Source organism: Gopherus evgoodei, chromosome 16, assembly GCF_007399415.2.
Source record: "Gopherus evgoodei ecotype Sinaloan lineage chromosome 16, rGopEvg1_v1.p, whole genome shotgun sequence".
Lineage (NCBI taxonomy): Eukaryota > Metazoa > Chordata > Testudines > Testudinidae > Gopherus > Gopherus evgoodei.
In genome coordinates, this window is record NC_044337.1 from 15,338,061 (window position 1) to 15,356,191 (window position 18,131).

Below are 18,131 nucleotides of genomic sequence, written 5' to 3' on the forward strand. Positions count from 1 at the left end.
CTCCCCCAAGCCTGTCTGCATCCCTTCTCCCCGGCCATGCTCTGTTCCACACCCAATCGCTGCCACCCAGACCCTCTTCTCCTGCCCGTGCTCTCTCGGAAAGCTTAGCTGTGGAGCCCTAAAAGTGAGCGTTTTCTGGATCCTCCACCACCATCCGCAAGCTACACATACAGCAAGAGTACTCAGATGTGCTTGTTAAGTGAGAACATCCTTTCTGTCTCTCCTCACCTCGGCTTTCCTTCTTCCATTCCTCCTGATCAGTCATTTCACCTCATCCTACGCTTGCTTTGCCAGCCTCTCCTGCCTCCTCGGTCCTGCCATGGGAGTGTGCTCACTGAATTGCTCAACCCTGCTCGGTCGGCTGGCAGAGTCCTGGCCCTGCCATGCCAGGGGCTGAGGAGAAGGACCATTCGAGACTCTTTGGTGTGTCTCAGCTGATCATACTTTGTGCCCCACATCTGAAAGTGGCAAAGCACTTTCCAGACAGGCTTGCCCCGCGAGGCAGGCGAACCATCATGGCCATGTTACAGCTGGGCAAACGAGGCACAGAGATGGGAAGGTACTCACCCGTGCTCAGCCAGCCTGGCAGTGGCAGAGCTGGAATTGGAACCAGGAATCGTGACTCCATTGCCTGGTCTGGCCACTCAATGCTCGGTCTTCTCCTGCTACCCTATGTGTTTATGCAGATATGGGGCAGAATATAACCCCCAATCTGTACAATGGCAGCCGGGTCCAGCTGCTCCTTCTCTTTCCCTCCCTCCTCCAAGCACTGCATTGCAGCTGATTACTCACTCTCGATTACACTAGCCCCATCGGAGATCAGCACTCCACTTTGCTTGGGACTGTACACACAGTAAGGGTATGTCTACACTGCAATTAAAAACCCGTAGCTGGCCCATGGGTTAGGGTCAGGCTAAAGGGCTGTTTAACTGAACTTTACACTGCTCTCGGACCCTTTGAGGTGGGAGGGTCTCAGAGCCAGAATGTCTACACTACATTGTGAGCCCGAATCAACTTGCACGGGCCAGCCATGGGTGTTTAACTGCAGTGTAGACATACCCTAAGAGCCAGCCCCTGCCCCGAAGAGCTTACCTCCTACCAAGATAAGGCAGACGCAGGCTGGCAGGAAGGAAATATGGCCCTCCTTTCGCTGACAGGGAAGCTAAGGTACAGAGGGATGCAGTGACTTTCCCAAGTCCCAGAAGCAGTCTGATACAGAGCTGGGATTTGAATCTAGCTCTCATGAGTTAGAACAGCAGGGGAGAGTTTGGTTTAGGATTGTCTTTGGCCCAGCCGAGGGCAGGAGACCAGGAGGGGTGCCTGGGTTGTTCTACTGAGATGTCCAGTCCCACTGGTCCATGCGACGGAGCTGGATATGGATGGGCTGCCCAACTTCTCAGAGCCCTACACTCCCACCATGGGAACTGAGTAATACGGAGTGACTTCTAAACCCAGGCAAGATGACAGGGCCTTTGAAGTACAGCTGACCCTCACGGAGCCCCGTCACCGATCAGCACCATCTGTCTACCTTCAGCACTGTGCCCCTCATGTACCAGCAGCACGTGTCCAGCTGAAGCACAGGGAACCACCTTCTCCCTTCCCCTCTGGGCACAGCCCTTGGGATCTCTTCTGTGCCATCGCTCCTGCCCCACCATGCAAGGAGGTCATGGGCCGTTACTTGGCAGGGTATCTCGTAGGCTGGCAGAGCAGTGCCTTAACAAGTGCTGTTCCCCATATCAGAGTGACTCAACAATGCAGGCAACTGACTTACCGTCCACCCCCCGCCATCCGTTGTCATGTCACAGTAGACCTGGAAGCCTGAGGGATAATGAGTGGGGAAGATGGAGTAAATGCCGTCCTCTTGTTGTCCGCTCGTGTAGATGTCAAAGCAGTCCCGGGGCCGCGAGCCTGGAGCGTGGCACGGGAGGGAAGGGAGAGCAACGCAAGGCTAATTAATTGTTTAAATTAGAGCCTCTCCATTGGTTTCTGGCTCTCACCCCTGCTGCCTGATCTAATTGGCTGCTCACGGCCCACTCAGCCACCTCTCATCTCATTCTCTTTCCTCCTAGGCTCCGGGCAAGCAGCGTCCTCGCTGAGGTCTCAGTGACTTCTAGGGACCATCCGTGGCAGTAATAAAGCACTGAGAGGGAGCCTGCTGGCCTCCGTGCTGGAAAGCCATGGCTAACCCACCACAAACACTCACTCCCAGCACCATGTCACCGAGGCCTCCCTGCCAGGCAGATGTGTGCAATAGAAGGGGCTGCTTGCTCCCACAGCTATTGAGGGCATGTGTATTGCATTGGAGAGAGGGTGCCCGCAGGGAGTGCAGTGTAGCTAGGTGCGGGGCGGGGAGGTATGTGTGTATGCACAATGTATATGTATAGCGCACACAATATTTGTGTGTTTATGATGGTACAGATGCAATTATAATATAAAATTTAAAGTTGAAATTTAAATTGAAACATTTCGATAAACCCGCATTGAATTTTTTGGGAAGGGAGAATTTTCCTTTGAGGATTTCAAAGGTTTCAGTGTGATTCAGAACAAAGCCAAAGTTCAAATTCTTGAAATTCTTCAAAATCTCGAAACAGAACTGCTGGCATTTGCACGGCCCTGTATACCATACGCCAACTGCTTGGTGAAAAGAGCACTAGTAGGACAGCAAAGTCAAGTGCTCCAGCATCAGGAAACCCTAGAATTAAAGCTGCCTGGGTGTCCTTACTGTGACCCCCTTGTGCATACTCAGTTTGATACGGTCTTTAATTACATGAGCACATATTTTTTTCCATAGGACCTTGCTGCCTCATTACGTGCCCAGGACGGATGGCACTCACGTAATGAGAAGCTATTCAATATTTCTTTTTGTTGTTCAGCATATGGCCCAGGCCTTATTTATTGCACGCTATTCACCCTGCTGTGAAAGCAGAATAAACTTCCTCCTGGGCTTTTCTGGGGCACTCATCACCATAGTATCCACGTGCTTCACAAACATTCGCTGACTTTCACAACAGCCCTGTGAGGCAAGCGGGTGGTATTATCACCATTTTATAGACGGGGAGCTGAGGCACAGAGTACGCACTGATTTTGGGTGCCCAATGTCAGCCATTGCGCAGGCAACCTTAACTGTGGGATTTCCTAAGGTCTGAATGCTTCATTTTGCAACCTTAATAATGGTCTTTTATTTGAGTTATGTTGGGAAATTTCCTAGGTGTGTGGTTGGTTGGTTGGCTTGTTTGTTTGTTTAAAACAAACTGAAAAGACAAATTCCATCATGTGGCATCATATTGACACTCACATGGTTCATTAGCAGGGTTAGAACCTTTAGATCTGCTGCATAGATCTGCCACTTGAGCTAACTGAGCCACTGATAGTAGTAGTAGTAGGTTGTTGTCCTTTGGGTGGACCAGCACTAAAGCAGCAATTGCAGGGAAATTGCATTATGGCGCATTCTCAGTGTGAACAGACTCTTTGGAGAAGCTAGCTGCTAAAATCTAAGCAGTCTCGACTGAGCATAGGCAAACTTATTTGTCAAAGGTTTATAACCTGGCCAAATTGTGGCAGCTTTTCATGCAGCAAGCAAAAGGCACATGTCTGACACAAAGATCCAACCCCTGCCAAATTTCACGTATCCGCTGCAAAGCAGGAGGATGCCAGAGCTTTTCAAAAAAAAGGTCAACAGGATTTTGTTAAACATGGGCAGCACGGTGTACGTTTTCTGTAGACTCATTCTCAAAAACATCTGCACTGTTTAAGTTGAAATTTTCCAAAACAATTCAGCCTGAGGCTGACACCTGGTGTGGAAAATTTTGGCCCAAAAGGTTGAAGTTTGGCAACGTTCTAAGCAACTGAAAATCGGATCTTCTCGGGGAAGTGTCCGACAACCTTAATAACAGGCCATGCCTACGATACAGGTGCGTGTGTGATAGGATGTGCAGCCCCACGGGGCACACATCTCAGTGTCCCCAGTACAGGGAAGTTACCTGGGCCTTTACAACAAGAAAGAAGGGCTCCAGGGGTAGCTAGGACCCAGGAATATTTTTCCACTGCAGGCAGTAGAGAGGAGACACCCAGGTCTCTCTGATGCTTGATTTGCTAAAGGTGATTACACTTCCCTATCAGCAAGGAGACCTGCATCCAGCAGCAAGAGAGTGCAAGTGGGGATGGGTCGGAGAGCTGCCTTCCATTGCCCTGGGGGCGGGGGGGGGGGCTTGGGTAATTTCTGAGCAATGTGACCGTGTTTGTGGAGCCAGCCCAGAGGCCTGGGGATTTGAAGTTAGGTCTTTGGTTTTATCGTCTCTGAGGAGGAGCGCCTCAGAAGAGCTCCGGATGGTCTTGGGGCCAAGGTGACCATATTTCTGTAAAGGGTAAACAGGACACCGCATGGGCCTAGCCTGAGGCACCTCCCCCTCCTTCCCCCCACAGGGCTGGCTCAAGCCACTCAACCAAGCCCTGCCCCCTCCTCCCCGGGCAGGGCTGGTGTCGCTGCTTGCCCGTGCCAGGCGAGGCTGGGGCTGGCATTCCTGCTCTCTGAGCCCTGCCTCCCCTGGTAATTTGTCCCGTTTGCTCTTGCTAACTGATCAAGTTGGCAAGAGCAAACAGGACTAATGCCCACTTTTGCCAAAAAAGTCGGGATGGCCGGGGCTTAAAAAAGGGGCTGTCCCAACCAAAATGGGATGTATGGTCACCCTGTCTTGGGCTGGGGAGTGGGTGTGTGTGCGCGTGTGAGAGAGAGAGAAATAGTCGAATCAGATTGTGTGTGGGCATCCCCCCGCCCCATTCTCTGCAGGATCTGGCAGCTAGAGCAGACACAGCAAAGAAACTCCCCTGTGCTCTGCTGGGTTGAGTGCCCCATGTGGGAGCTGTAGGTGGGATAGTCTCTGCCTGGGTGACTGAGGACAGGAGAGATCCAGGCCCATCCAGCTCATCAACCCGTAGGCACCAGTGCTGCAGTGTCCAGCAATGACAGGCTGACTGGGCCATGGCTCTGTGGTTGGAACATTGATCGTGGGCTCACTCCCTGCACTGTGTCCCCGAGTGCCTCCACTGCACAGCAGAACAGGGTCATGGAGCCAGAGCAGCCTTCTGGGAAATGCCAGGCTTTGCTGGACCACTACAAAGTGGGGTGAGTCTCTGCACTGCCCTGACCACATTGTGGGTTCCCAGCTGGCATGGTCTGCGAAGAAGCCCATAGTAATGTCACTTCTCTTCCCCTCTGCCTAGGGTTATCAGCCTGAAGTGCAGGAAAGGAGAGGAGCAGGCTGTCTCACCATTAGAACATCCCCGGGGCCGGGCTCCCCGGGCTGGAGGTCTCTGCAGGTCGGCTTTGAGCCGAGGCCTGGCCATGCCTCGATCCTTCTGCAGCGTGTCCAGGACGTCGCTGACAGAGCTCACCAGCCGGGCCATGTTGGTCTGGCTCTCCGAGAGCAGCTGGGAGGGGAGAAGACAAATGATCTGAGTGAGTCACCCTTTCCGACACGGCGGGCAGCAGCGTTGAATGCATCCCTCAAAGGCAGGTGCTGAGCCTGGCTGGGTCCAGTGGGCTGATCTCTTCACGTAATGCAACGTGCTTCCTCCCAGAGCTATCACTTCACCTACTGTACCCCTGAGAGTCTGCTGCCAATAAGGGGCGGGCCTCCTAGGAACAGGGACACAGACCACATCTGGAAGCCATTCTTCCTACTGCCAAGAGGGGGAGTCCTCACCCCAAATGCCAGGCTAAAAGGAGTGGGGCCGCAAACACTGAATGTAGAATGACATTCACCAAACCTTCCATTTCCATCCTCTGGACTTTGGCATCTCGGCCCAGATGATATTTTCTATACATAGTGACAGTGGTCTGGTGGTTAGTCAGGACTTCTTTGTTCTACATTTAGCTCAGACTCGCTGTGTGATCTAGGGATACGTCACTCAGTGCTCTGTGCCTCAGTTTCCCCATCTGTAAAATGGGGATAATGAACCACTCCCCTGCCTCTCACAAGGGGTTGGGAGGCTTCATTGATCAATATTTGGATAGTGCTTTGAACGTGTAAAGGACTTGTCTGTGCTGCGACTCTTGGATGAAAAGGGCTGCAGAATGGTCAGTGATGCACTCATATTACATCAGTGCAAAATCTGTTTGAGGTGAATTCGGCTGGCGCAGAATCCAGATTTTGCCTTAAAATGCATCTAGCACAGAGCCGGGCCCAGACTGAGACCTGGGATCCAAACCCCAACAAACTTTGGGAAAGTTCCCATTGAAGCTCATGGCAAAACTCCTGTTGGGAGCAGGATCAGGGCACTAATGTCACTTAAAAATAATACTGAGGCTATCAAATGGAGTTATTCTGTCGTTACCCAGTGGGGCCTGGCCTCTGCCAAATGATGAGGGCAAATCCCAGACAAGCCCACAGCACATCTGAAAGATTAACTCTGACCTGCTGTAGCTCCTGACCCCGTGTCTACCATTCAGGGGATAAAAGGCATCTTTAGAGAGGAGAAAAAAAAAAAAGAGAGAGAGAGAGAGAGAGAGAGAGAGAGAGAGAGAGAGAGAGGATTCCTGGTCGGTTTAAAAATAGCTGTGCCCTGCTGCAGCCAGATTGCAGAATGTTTGGCCTTCCCTGAAATGACCCAAGCATCACAAGACAGTCAGCCTCTGGCTCAGAAGTGTGTGTGTGTGAGGAGTCGCACTGCTGGGGAACAGGGACCACAGGTTGAAAACCACTGTGTTAAACTGAGGGGTGCAATCCACAGGTAACTGCCAGGCTGAAGTGGGCTCTGTCGCTTTGGAGGCAGTCAACTTCATAACTTCTGTGAGTGTCCAACGAGAGGAACTGGACACTGCAGGAAAGATCATCTGGGAGAGCCTCAGGCCTGTTGATGTTACCCTGCAAGGAGTAACCAGGCTGGTGGAAGCCAGGGTGAGGCCACTATATTGTGAGCAGACTGCTGGTGCCAGGGCTCTGAGCCAAAGCTGCAAAGCACAGAGGGCCCCTGGGTTACCGGGCAGGCGGTAACGCAACGCCTTACTGGCCTGGGTGAACCTCCAAAGCGTCACAATCACCCAGCAGGCCAGCGGCAGAGCCGAGATTAGAACCCAGCTCTCCAGAGTCCCACGTCGCCGGGATGAAAAGTAGCAACTGGCTGCGTAACTGCGCAAAGGGAGGAGGTGACTGAGAGGAGAGGGGTGGGGTGTTCCTGGGAGTCGGTGAGGGTGGAAGAGGAACTGAAGGGCTGCAGATGGAGAAAAGTTATGGCCAGCTCATCATGTGGTGCCGCCGTCCGTCTAGGAGGAAGGCGGTAGGGATAGTGGAAGGTGGTAGAGATAGTGGCCCCTCCTGATACAATGAGTCTTTGAATCATCCAGTTGCACTGCTTTCTCCCTCCCTCCCTGGCCCCCCCACAATGCCTCCCTGCCCCAGCCAGCAGCATGTGGCATTAGCCTTACAATGATGGGGTGGATGGCTGTCTTCTCTGCAGCTGGTCTCTAGTGGGTGAGAGTGGTACCAGGGCCCAGCCTCGCATTTCCCACCTGCAATGTGTGCCCGTTGGCAGGAGGATGGCGAACCCGGAGGTTGTAGGACACTGGAGCCCTGTGTGCAGCCCAGGGATCAGTTCTGACTTCACCACACCTTCTCCACCCAGAGTCTCCAGCTAACATTATTTAGGCTGGACAATCCTGCAAACTGAGCTGTTACGCTCCCTCTCCAGAGCCAGTCTCTGGCTCCGTGCTGCAGTCAGCCAGTCTGCCAGCCTGGGCAATGCCTGGAGGCCTTAGCCGGTGACCGCCCGCACTGGCAGGTGCCGCTTACCTGTATCAGCCGCCCCTGCTCATTCTGCAGGGCATTGAGCTCCTGCCCCATAGTGTTGTGCCCCTTCTTCAGGCTGTCACAGTCGGCTCTCAGCTGAGTGGCGTGGGTCAGGAGCTTGGCCACCTCATCCGCCACAGTGACCAGCAGGGCCCGCTCCTGCCCCTTGGATGACTTCATCTCAGTGTCATGGTCTATCACGGCCCGCAGCACGGAAGACTGGAAGCCCTCCAGGCGGGTGAAGCTGCCGGCTTGGTCCGGACAGTTGGGGTCAATGAAGATGTTGATGCGGGAACTGTCCACCTTCTCGATGGTGACCAGAGCATTGGCCTCCTCAGGGTTGGTGCTGATGATGGGCGGGGACTCCGTGACAGGGGTGTGATAGTGGTTCATGAAGAGGATGGCGCCGGTGACAGTAACGGCCAGGAGGACGGCCACAGACAGGAGGACCGTGCACAGGATGTAGCCGCAGCTCATTCTCTGAGGAGACAGAGAGCGTTAGTGGAACTCTCTGGCCCAAGTGGCAGATTTAGAAGGGTTTAAGCATCGTGTATAGCAGATCACAGACACCCCTCCCTTCCATTACCCCATCCCACTGTGTCCCCATTCAGATATCTTCCTCAGCCTTGTAGGTTTAATGAAACTCCTAACCAAACCCTTCCCTGCAATCTGCTGGGGAGATGAATGGGATGGTTCACCCTTCCTTCTGGGCCAAATGCTCCTGCCCCTCTTTCCCCCACCAGGAGCAAAGCCTGCACTACTGGACCTTGCACCAAGGCACTAAGATGGCTGGAGAGCTCAGAAATTTGCCCATATGCCTTCTGCCCCCTGGCAGTTTGTGCAGCCCACAGGCGAAGGACTGCTCCCTCCCAGCCAGCGTCTCTCTCCTCCTGAGCTGTCTCTTCCCCTGTGTCAGTTCTCCCCGCGATACCTGTTGGATTCACCCGCAGGACTCTTGGTCCTTGCAAACTGCTCCAGGAGGGAGGCAGGGAGGTTTTATCTATCACCAGGCACAAAGATCTGATCCCCATTAGCGCCAGTTCCCTTCTGCCCTGCCATCAGCTGGCTGCCAGTCGTGAGTGCATTAGCTCCCCATTTTCCTGCTGGCTGCCTCCCCCTTTCATTACACCTGCAGGACTGAGGCTATGATTTTCCTCTGACCCCAACTGCAGCTGTCACAAGGAATTGAGGGCTGGGAAAGTGTTGCATATTCAAAGAGACAAAGACGACTTTCTCCAGGAACGAGACAAAAATTGCTGCATCTGCAAAGATTTCCCAGGCACTGTCCTCTCCTGCATGTCTATCTGGAGTGACACCTTCTTTCAACCACCCTTCATTCAGGGTCCTGCAGCCATTTGCATTAAGGTGACTCAAGCTGTGGGTTGGATGAGTACATGGAAGACTGAGCGGAGGCCTCCCAGTACCTCCAGCCAAAAATAACTCCTTCCTTCTCAGAGACTCGCAACAGAATTCAGGATGGATTTATCCACCCAAAGAAGAGCAAAGCAGCAGACATGAAACACACCAGCTCTCGGCTGTGTGGGAAGCCAGTCTGCAGGGACCACCTTAAAGAGGCAGCCACATGCTCGTCACAGACTCCAGCTTTCTGTGCATTAAAAAGAAATATGTCAAAGACAATAAGGCAGGCTTTCAGTGAGAAAACAGGTTACCATGTTTACTCTGCGTTTGTAACATATTAAGGCAGACCTGCACCTCGGGCAGAGGTCTGTTGCTTCAGGGAGGACAGTTCAGGTTAGTTTGGCAAATCAAGGCATAACTTGGGCTGTGAGAGATTTGGGTACGTTAGGAGAGGGATTTGGGGTCATTTTCCATTGCTTAGAGTTGGAGGAGCTTTGGATCAGACCCTTGAGAATCTGACCCATTATGTCTAGGAGTTAGCTCTTTGGACATGGGGTACCACAGATAAATGGAGGTCCAATCTGGAAAATAGAGAGTCCAGATTACAAACTCTTCCTCCTCCTCCCCCAGTATTTAATGGTGATTGAATCTGGAGGTTTAGTTCAACCCATCCTGAAATCACTACCCAAGTCCTCCGAAGATCTCAGCAAGATCTGCCAACAGAAAGGAAGGAAGCGAAAGCCTGATATTTCCAATGTAAAAACCAAAGAGGAAAAACTGGAGGCCATCTTTACACATCTTAAAAGATGGTGTCTGACTTTGCTGCGTGGTTCACCTTTAGCTGTCCAATTAAATGCAAAGCAGAATTTTAGCTTCTTCCCCTTGGTAGAAGATCGTTTAACCTCTCATGTCCCAGGCCAAATGCAAGAGCCACGGCAGACACATTGGAATGGACTCAATTATCACCATTCAGTTAAGACTAACAACCACCTCTTGCAAACGGGCAAGGCAGATGCCTTATGAACTAGTGCCTCTCACAAGGCCTGTTATCAAGCAGCAGTAGGCTGCATGAGCTGTGCTGGTGTAAAACAGGAGACGCGCTGCTTCTTCGCTCTCTCCTCTTTTCTAGCTCTCTCTCCAAGAAGGATCAGAGTGTTGCTTTGACTGATAGATCACATTCTGGGAAGGAAAGAAGCTGTGAGAAGAGAGCCTCTCTTGCCACTCTGGGACTGAGCACTGCAGAAAGAAGAAACTGTTTCACCAAAGGGGAAAACAGACGAGGTTTTGATACAAGTGCCTCATCTCATCCTTCCCGAGAACATAAAAGCGAAAGGACAAAACAAGTGTTCACTCAAGGCAAATCTCTGGTAGGTTTTGATCTGAAGGGCTAGCAGACAGCATGCATGTCATCCATAGAGGTGACCTGCCTAGGACATATTTAAATCATTGTGACTATAAAGGGATCTTACTGTCATGGAAGACGAGGAAGAGAACACAATTCCATGCCTCCTCCTATCCCCCAGCAAATCCTAATTGCTTTCACATCATCCTTCCCAGCCCTAATTCACTCCATGCTCATACCAAACTATTAACTAAGTTGGCAATGGTGGTGACTGGACCATATACCTGGCAGTTCCTATAAAGTGGAACCCGAGTACCAACCAGTCTAGTTCGCCTTCGGACAAACCCAAGTACTTCTGCATTGGCAAAACCAGATATTCCAGCTTTTCCCAACATTATTCCAATTTCCAGCCTCCTCAAGGGGCACACTGAGACCACACACCAGCTTCTCCCCCTGCCCTGCATGGAGGGGAAGAAGAAATTCTCCTTCACAGACGAGGACATGCACATCTGGAGACTACAGAAAGGCCAGATCTGAGTTCATGACCATTTTCAAAGTCCGACAGAATTTGCCTCACATTGGTACTGTTACCTAGCAATGTGATCTTAGATTCAGGGGGAAAAAATCCAAGCTGACGCTAAGAAATCGCTTAAGTTGGCAAATTTTTATGTAGGCCTACAAAACCCAATGTGCAGTGCTCCCCGTGCTGGCTGGACAGCAACAATGTGCTTAAACTTACGCACCAACACAGATCAATCTCTGCAACAGCCGGTACAGCTGCCATGAATGTTACTGTGTCACGAGCCCTTTCATTTCATTCCGTCCCTCCTGATGCCAGTGGTTACTGCTGCCCCTGTCTTCGTGTCACCAGGTTGTTGGCACATCCCGCGGAACTGAGCAGGGGGGCAGCTCTACGGATGCAGTCAGGCACCTGGTCTGCCAGGCAATTCCAAGGGGTTAAAGACTTCATTTAAATGGTACAGCTGCTTCCCATGAGAGCTGCCAAGACAACTGCCTTATTCTAGCACAATACAAATGACTCCGACGCCGCACACCCTGAAGTATCGACAGCAATACTGAACAGCCATCACTTCTGTTTCTTTGACGCTGCCAAAAGAGGGCTGAAGGAAGAAATAAGACATTAAGTTTGGGATCTAGAAAATATGCTGGCTGCTCCAAATCTCCCCCGGCACCCCTGCTCCTGAAAGAGAGCCCCTGAATACAGGATCAGACTCGGATGGCTGCCACCTCCATCTACTGACCTTCTCCTGGTTGTTTCCTGGCTAGCAATGGCTGCTGGGAATCGCCTCGCAGTCAGGGGACCTGCGATCCAGCTTCCCTGAGTTTTTAAGTCTCCTTGTCTGCATCTGTTTCTCCCAAGTCATCTGTCTTCCTTCAGTAACCCACGGGCCCTTCTCTTCTTCAACCACAGGCCTGTGCCATGTCTGATTTACATCAAGGCTGATGTCTGCAAAGCCGCCTAAGGGGTTTAGAAGCCCAATCTCCATTACTTTTGTAATGGGGATGGAGTGTCCAAATCCCTTGGGCTGAGGTTTTCAATGTTGCCTAAGTTCTTCATAGCAGGGGGTGAGCCTTAGCTCTGTCCTGTTGATGCCATGTCTATTTATGGCACTACAGGAATACTTCGGCACACTGCCGCTCCATCCCAGAATGTCATTGCCATGTGACCTTGGTTTCTTCCGAGCATTTTGCCCTTTTTTCTCTCTATAAAAGCCAAAGTCTGCTTGTGACTATTTGTTATTAGCAAATACATTCACAGAATTGTTGTGAATGGACTTTGGCCTATGGATTGGGGTTCCTTTAAACATCTGAGCTGCGCGTTTGGTTGCCTAAGTCACACAATGCCGTTCTTGCCCCAGACTGGATGACACACCTCTGTAAACTAACTTCTGCCCAGTCGGTTGCAGAACATATTTAGACTCTTGATGTAACGAAACTCTGGGTCTAAAATTTGCTTTCTGTAAACAGAACTTCACTTGCATGACTGTTCTGTGAACCTACCTTACTCTAAAGCAGCTGGAGCTGGCTACTGGCTGAAACAAAATAGCAGATCAGGAGTTGCGTAGATCTAAACTGCTGTGACAATTGCTTGTGTCAAATAAAGACAAAAGCAGCAAAATTCAACACAGAAGTCACTGTGAAACGTGCAAGTAAGTTCTCTCCGCTCCCCCCGCTACAGCTACAGCTGCCACTCCTGTGCACTGCACAAGCATAGAAACAAGCAAAGAAAGTCAGATAAATGTCAAACTCCAACCATCAACATTTGCCCAATGGAGGAATTGAACAACTGGTGAAATGAGGCGACAGCAAGTGGAGAGGCTGGCTTCTGAGTTAATGAGCAGGGCTCCTAGGCTACAGCAGGGGCCTGGCCCAGCACACAACCCCTCTAACTAACTGCACTGCGGCTGGAGCTGCAGATTGGCTGTCTTATGGTGGGAGCTGGGTCACCAAAGCAGGCGTGTGTGATCCTCTGCATTCTCTCACGCTCTGCCTCGTAAGCCGCTGCTGGTGAATACACAATAGAGACAAGCCAGTGGGATTGTCCCCTTCTGAAGAGTAGACGTCCGCCTGGGAAGTAAAGGAGACAGCCCAGGAGCTCAGCTGGCAGAGGCAGCCAGTAGACTCTGAGTGTGATGTGTGAATGCCAGGCAGTGTTCAGCCAGCATGTGAGGGCAGAAGGGGTTTCCTTGCCTTCAGGGTCTCCCCTCTCCCACCCCCCAGATCCTGCTGTGACTGACTCTTATCCTTGGGTCAAAGATGATTCTGAAGAGGAAACCATCGGAAAGGGCCAGATGGCACCAAAGGGCCTAGATTACCCGAAGAGGGTGACTCCCAGGAACCGATTCCAGGACCCCTCTACAGGACCTGTCTCTGCAAAGGGCTGTACTCCAGCAATTCAGTAAAGGCTAGTGCAGTGCCTGTATATACTGCCTATTCCGCCCAGCCCCATTGCCCAAGAGCCCTGCAGCAGTTCTGCTCATGCTGAGTGAGAGAGAATTAGGGGCTCACAGACACGCAGGACATTAGTCAGATCACAGCTTGCCAAGACACATGCCCACCAGCAGCAGGATGGAAGATGCACTTGGGACCTTTTGCCCTGGAGCACAGAGAGTCCTCCAGCCCTGCCCCCCTCAGCCGGTGTGCCATGTGAGCAAGTGCCGGAAGAGGGTCGCAGCGCCACACAGAATGCATGCTGCCTCACACGCATGCAGCTGTTCTATAGCTGCCTGTCAGGGGAAGGAAGAAGCCTGTCCGGAGGGGTACCCAGAGCAGAGGCACTCACAGGCTGTATTTGGTGGCTGGGAGGCTGCAGCTGCTCTTCTCTGACCTCAGCAGCAGGTGTATCTGCCACCTCTGGGAGTGACAATGGAGAGCAGCTGGTAGAAGAGCTGGAATCAGGCAGAGGACGAGGAAGATGCTCAGAAGTTTCCTTAGAAGTCAGATCCTCTGATGGGGGACCAGCAACACTGGCTCTGGGGGATCACCCTTCTTGACTGTTTAATTTATCAGTCACCAGGGCGATGGGACACTACCCAACTTAAGGCGGTCCTCACCATGCGCACACACACCAATCACAGCAGCATCATGCAGCATGAAAACCATGCTCCATACGCAGCCAATGCACAGAGCACTGCCCCTCCTCGCCTCCCCTACAATCCCTGATTCCCCTTCCCATCACACTCTCCCATCTCTCCTCTGCTCTCCTGTGCCTTGCCCCAGGCAGCCCCCTACTCCTGGGTTCTCCTCCCTCCTCCTGTACACCCTATAGCCTCATACTCCAGCTTCACATGTCCCCTTTGTGCCACGACAGAGCAGTGCTCAGGGTCAGCGCGATCGTCCAGTCTTCACCTACAGGGGCCTGGCTATAACAAGCCCCTCTCCCCCCCAACTCCACAACTTTATTCTGGGCATCTGGATGTCCTCTCTTCCCATGTCCTAACCAGATCACCTAGAGGGGAAGCTGATCAGCACAGACTATGGCTTTACTCTCTTGGAGGGAGATTCATTCATTCTGCGGTTAGTTCAGCCCCCAGCCTAGCTAACTGGCACCCCTGACTAGCTAGGCTATGGGTCTGTCCTGCCCAGGCCCACCCCCAAATGCCCCCTGAACCCAGAGTGGCCACAGAGCTGACTTTGCACCATGGGAGCACCGTCCTCTTCAAGTATCGGTCCTTCTCCTTCCCCCCACATCCCCTTAGGTCAGTCTAGCAGCCGGTGACTATGAACAGGGCCCTTTGGGTGCGGTGTTTGCCCTTCTGGTGCTATATGCCAACGTTCTTGTGTTCAGCCAAACAAAGTGGCCTGGGATCTGGGCAACATGTACCGCCTGTGATCAGCCCGGAGTCACGTCCCCAGGCTCATACGGTCGGGGCCAAGAAGCGTGACCCCATCAGCCCCCCTCCAAACAACTCCACTGGCCCCTGCTCACTTCAAGGGCTACTTCAGTTTTGTTTTTTTGAGACCATCTGTGGATTTGCCCCCAGCTGACCTCACAAATCTTTCCTACTCCCCTCCCCAGCTCCGGCTGGCTTCTTCTGTCCTTTCCCACAACCTTGTCACCAGTGGTATGAGAGCCTTGTCCGCAGCAGCCCCTTCCTTCTGCAACCAACCTCTCTGTATGACCTGCTTGTCTACACAGGTTTCAAACACGTCTTGCTTGACGTTGGATCAACAGCAGAGGTTTGCAGTGGTGCAGCTACATCTATTATCCCTCCCACCCTCGCCAGGCTGACACCACCCCCATCTCAAATTTCATCTTGAACTGGATCTTCATTTCAACACCCCTTGGGGACTGGCCTAGCAGTGATTAATTTAGCCACCCGATCTCTTTACACTGCTCTTCTCCGTAATCCAGTATAAGCCCGAGCCTGCCTGGTAGTGCTTATACACCGTAAAGCTCTTTTGGGAGTTGGGGAGATGCTGCAGATGGTAGGAGACCTGCTCTACAAAACAGTCTGCTTGGGTTTAGATGAATAAGAGCTAGGCTGTGGCTTCCAAAGGAATCTCAGGCAGCTAAAACTCAACTCCTCTTGAATCTGAGTGTGAGCTGGACATGCGGCTCCCCCTAGGCTGCTTTGAAAAGCCCAGCTTTAATTCATACTCCACAGATTGTTCTGTTATACAGTGAACACCCTGGGTGGGGAACTGGGCCAGTTCTCTGTATTACTCACATGTGCTGAGCATTCAACCTGACCTAGGGGAAACTTCATTTATTGCCAGCGGAGAAAGCTCTAGCCCAGACCATAATGCTTCTGGCTACCTTGCAAGGAGCGTGCTGGGACGTGGGGTACAACAGGAGGGGAGCTGTGGACAGAAGTTCTCCCCCTTGTGGCCCCAGGCCTGGCAGGCTTCTCCCTGTGGTATTCACCCTAGCCAGGGCATGAAAGGAAAGTTGGTGCAGCGAACTCCTGATGGGGATGAGAAGCCCTCAGGACTGGCAGCTGCTGACGTGGGGATGGCATCCGGGGTAATTGGGGCCTGGATGTTTAAATGTAGAAGGTGAAGAAGAACAAAGCAGCTGTCCCTAGGGAACCCGGACCACCACCCCCATCCTCAGACAGCCCATGGTCACATCCGTTCCTACCACTCCCGCCAAATCACACATGGCTGGGTAGCCAATGGCAGACAGGGCCAAGGGGAAGCAGTTGTGCCAGGATGGCTGAGGACTCGGCTCCCTTGGTACGTTTGGGAAGCTGACGTCCCAGCTGTCAGGGCTTCCCACATGGCTCTGAGTTCTGTGGTTCCTTATTGTGATTCCTCACTGCCCAGCCTGCTGGGAGCTGGGTCTCTTACCCCTCCATCTCAGCCTCCCCAGCTCTCCCTCTTTGCTTCTTTCCCTTCCCTCGGAAGGATCAGCTGGAGGTTCGTTTCTTGCTGTGTTCTAGCTCTGTGCAGGTACATGCAGTGCATGATGCAGACTCCCCGCAGCAGTACAAGTACAGGCAGACGCACACCTACATGCACACGTTCACGCACAGTCTTGCATGCATGTTCCTGTCCATTCACCCTGGGATATGTGGCAGAACATGCATGGAGACTGCCGTGTGCACACATATATTCAGGCTGTGTTCCTGACTTGCACATGGATTCTCCTGTGTGTACACACACACTGGCTTGGACATGCACAAGGCTATGACACTGCTCCCTCCGGGGAGGTGCATGCAGGCTCCAGCACACCCCCCCACATCTGTGCAGGGCACTGCTGTATGAACCCCCTTCACCACAGTCACCTCCCCCCAAGCCCTCCTCCCCCTCAGCCGTGCTGAGCAGCCAGGCAGGGTCCTGCCTATTCCAGCAGGGGACGGTGTGGGGAGAGTCTGTACATTACCAGGGCCAGATCTGCCCCCAGCATAGACTCGACATGCAAACATCCTCTCTTAAAAGTGAGTGAGGTGTTTTAAAGGTGCAGCAGTTAGCTAAGGAGAGGAGGCTGGGGCAGCCGGGCGCAGTTACCTGCTGCCTGTCCGACTCCCGGTTACTTTCCTAGAGCATGATGTGACATTCACTGTAAATAAATAACCTAAATAATTCAGGGAGAACTTGCCAACCGCCAGGGACATCGGTTCCTGCCTGTTCCCCAAGGGCTCCAAGGAGCGAACATGCAGCCTGCCTGCCATCCAAAACAGCCTGGGCAGCCCTGCCGGGGCCGCTTTCTCCAGCAGGCACCCCGGCACCCTCACCCCCTTCGCGGCTGGGGGGGTCAGGGTAACCCGGGGTGCTTCGCTATGCAAAGAGGGGGCCCCACAGGGTGTTAGGAAGTTTTGGGGGCGCTGTCTGGCTCCGGGGAGAGGGGGAGGGAACCCAGTCTCCCCTGGGTTCTCTCTCCTGGCTCACCCGTCCGCTCCCGCTCCTTACTTGGGATTTCTCCTGCTGCCCGTCCTCGAGTGGAGACGCTCTCCCCATGTCTTTCCATCGATCGTTGACCATCTTCTGGGCCAGGGAAGGGGGACTGGAGCGAGTCCGGTTCAAAGGGGGGGCGGGGGAAAGAAGCCGCGCCCCTGGGGGAGCGCCCCGGCCCGGGAACGGAGAGAGCCCCGGGAGCCGGCCGGGCCGCTCTGCGGAGCCCCTGAGCTCGCTCCGCGCAGCGTCCGACAAAGTTTGCGGCGCGTTCGGGGCTGGATCCGCACCAGCCCAGCGCCCCGCTCTCCCCGCCAGCCCAGCCAGCCGCTCCCGTCGGACTCGGGCTGGCGGCGCGCCGCCCTCCTGCGCCTCCCCTGCCGGAGCCGGGGGGGGGGGACTTCGCCTCCCTCCCTCCCTCCCACTGATCTGCCCAGAGCAGCCCCCAGCTGGCACAGACACAGCCCCGCTCCCCAGACTAGAGACCCGAGCGGCGGGGGGAGGGAGCCTGGACCGATCCTCTCTCCTCCTTCCCCTCCCTGCCCTAAATCTGCCGGACTAGCCCCATTCTGCCCCTTCTCTGGGCCCTGCGCCCTCCCTCCTCCCTCTGCCTGCTCCCCCCACCGCTTCTACCCCTCTGCCTGCCCTCCCCCCAGCTGCTAGTCCTCTGCCCTGCCCCCTCTGCCTGCCCCCTCCACCCGGCTTCTACCCCTCTACCTTGCCCCCTCTGCCTTCCCTCCCCGTCGGCTTCTACCCCTCTGCCTGTTTCCTCCACCCGGTTTCTACCC

General features: G+C 53.4%; 1 protein-coding gene across 1 annotated transcript in view; it reads right to left on the bottom strand.

Moving 5' to 3' along the window:
• Positions 1-17,463, bottom strand: part of FIBCD1 (fibrinogen C domain containing 1) — a 34,683-nt gene extending 17,220 nt beyond the window's left edge. Inside the window, exons 1-4 of the mRNA XM_030536030.1 lie at positions 17,362-17,463; positions 7,788-8,264; positions 5,268-5,427; positions 1,772-1,908 (exon numbers count right to left, since the gene is read on the bottom strand). Of these exons, the coding sequence (XP_030391890.1) occupies positions 1,772-1,908; positions 5,268-5,427; positions 7,788-8,264; positions 17,362-17,433 (846 nt within the window). The 5' untranslated portion in view covers positions 17,434-17,463. The remainder of the gene's footprint in view (positions 1-1,771; positions 1,909-5,267; positions 5,428-7,787; positions 8,265-17,361) is intronic.
• Positions 17,464-18,131: the final 668 nt, after the last annotated feature.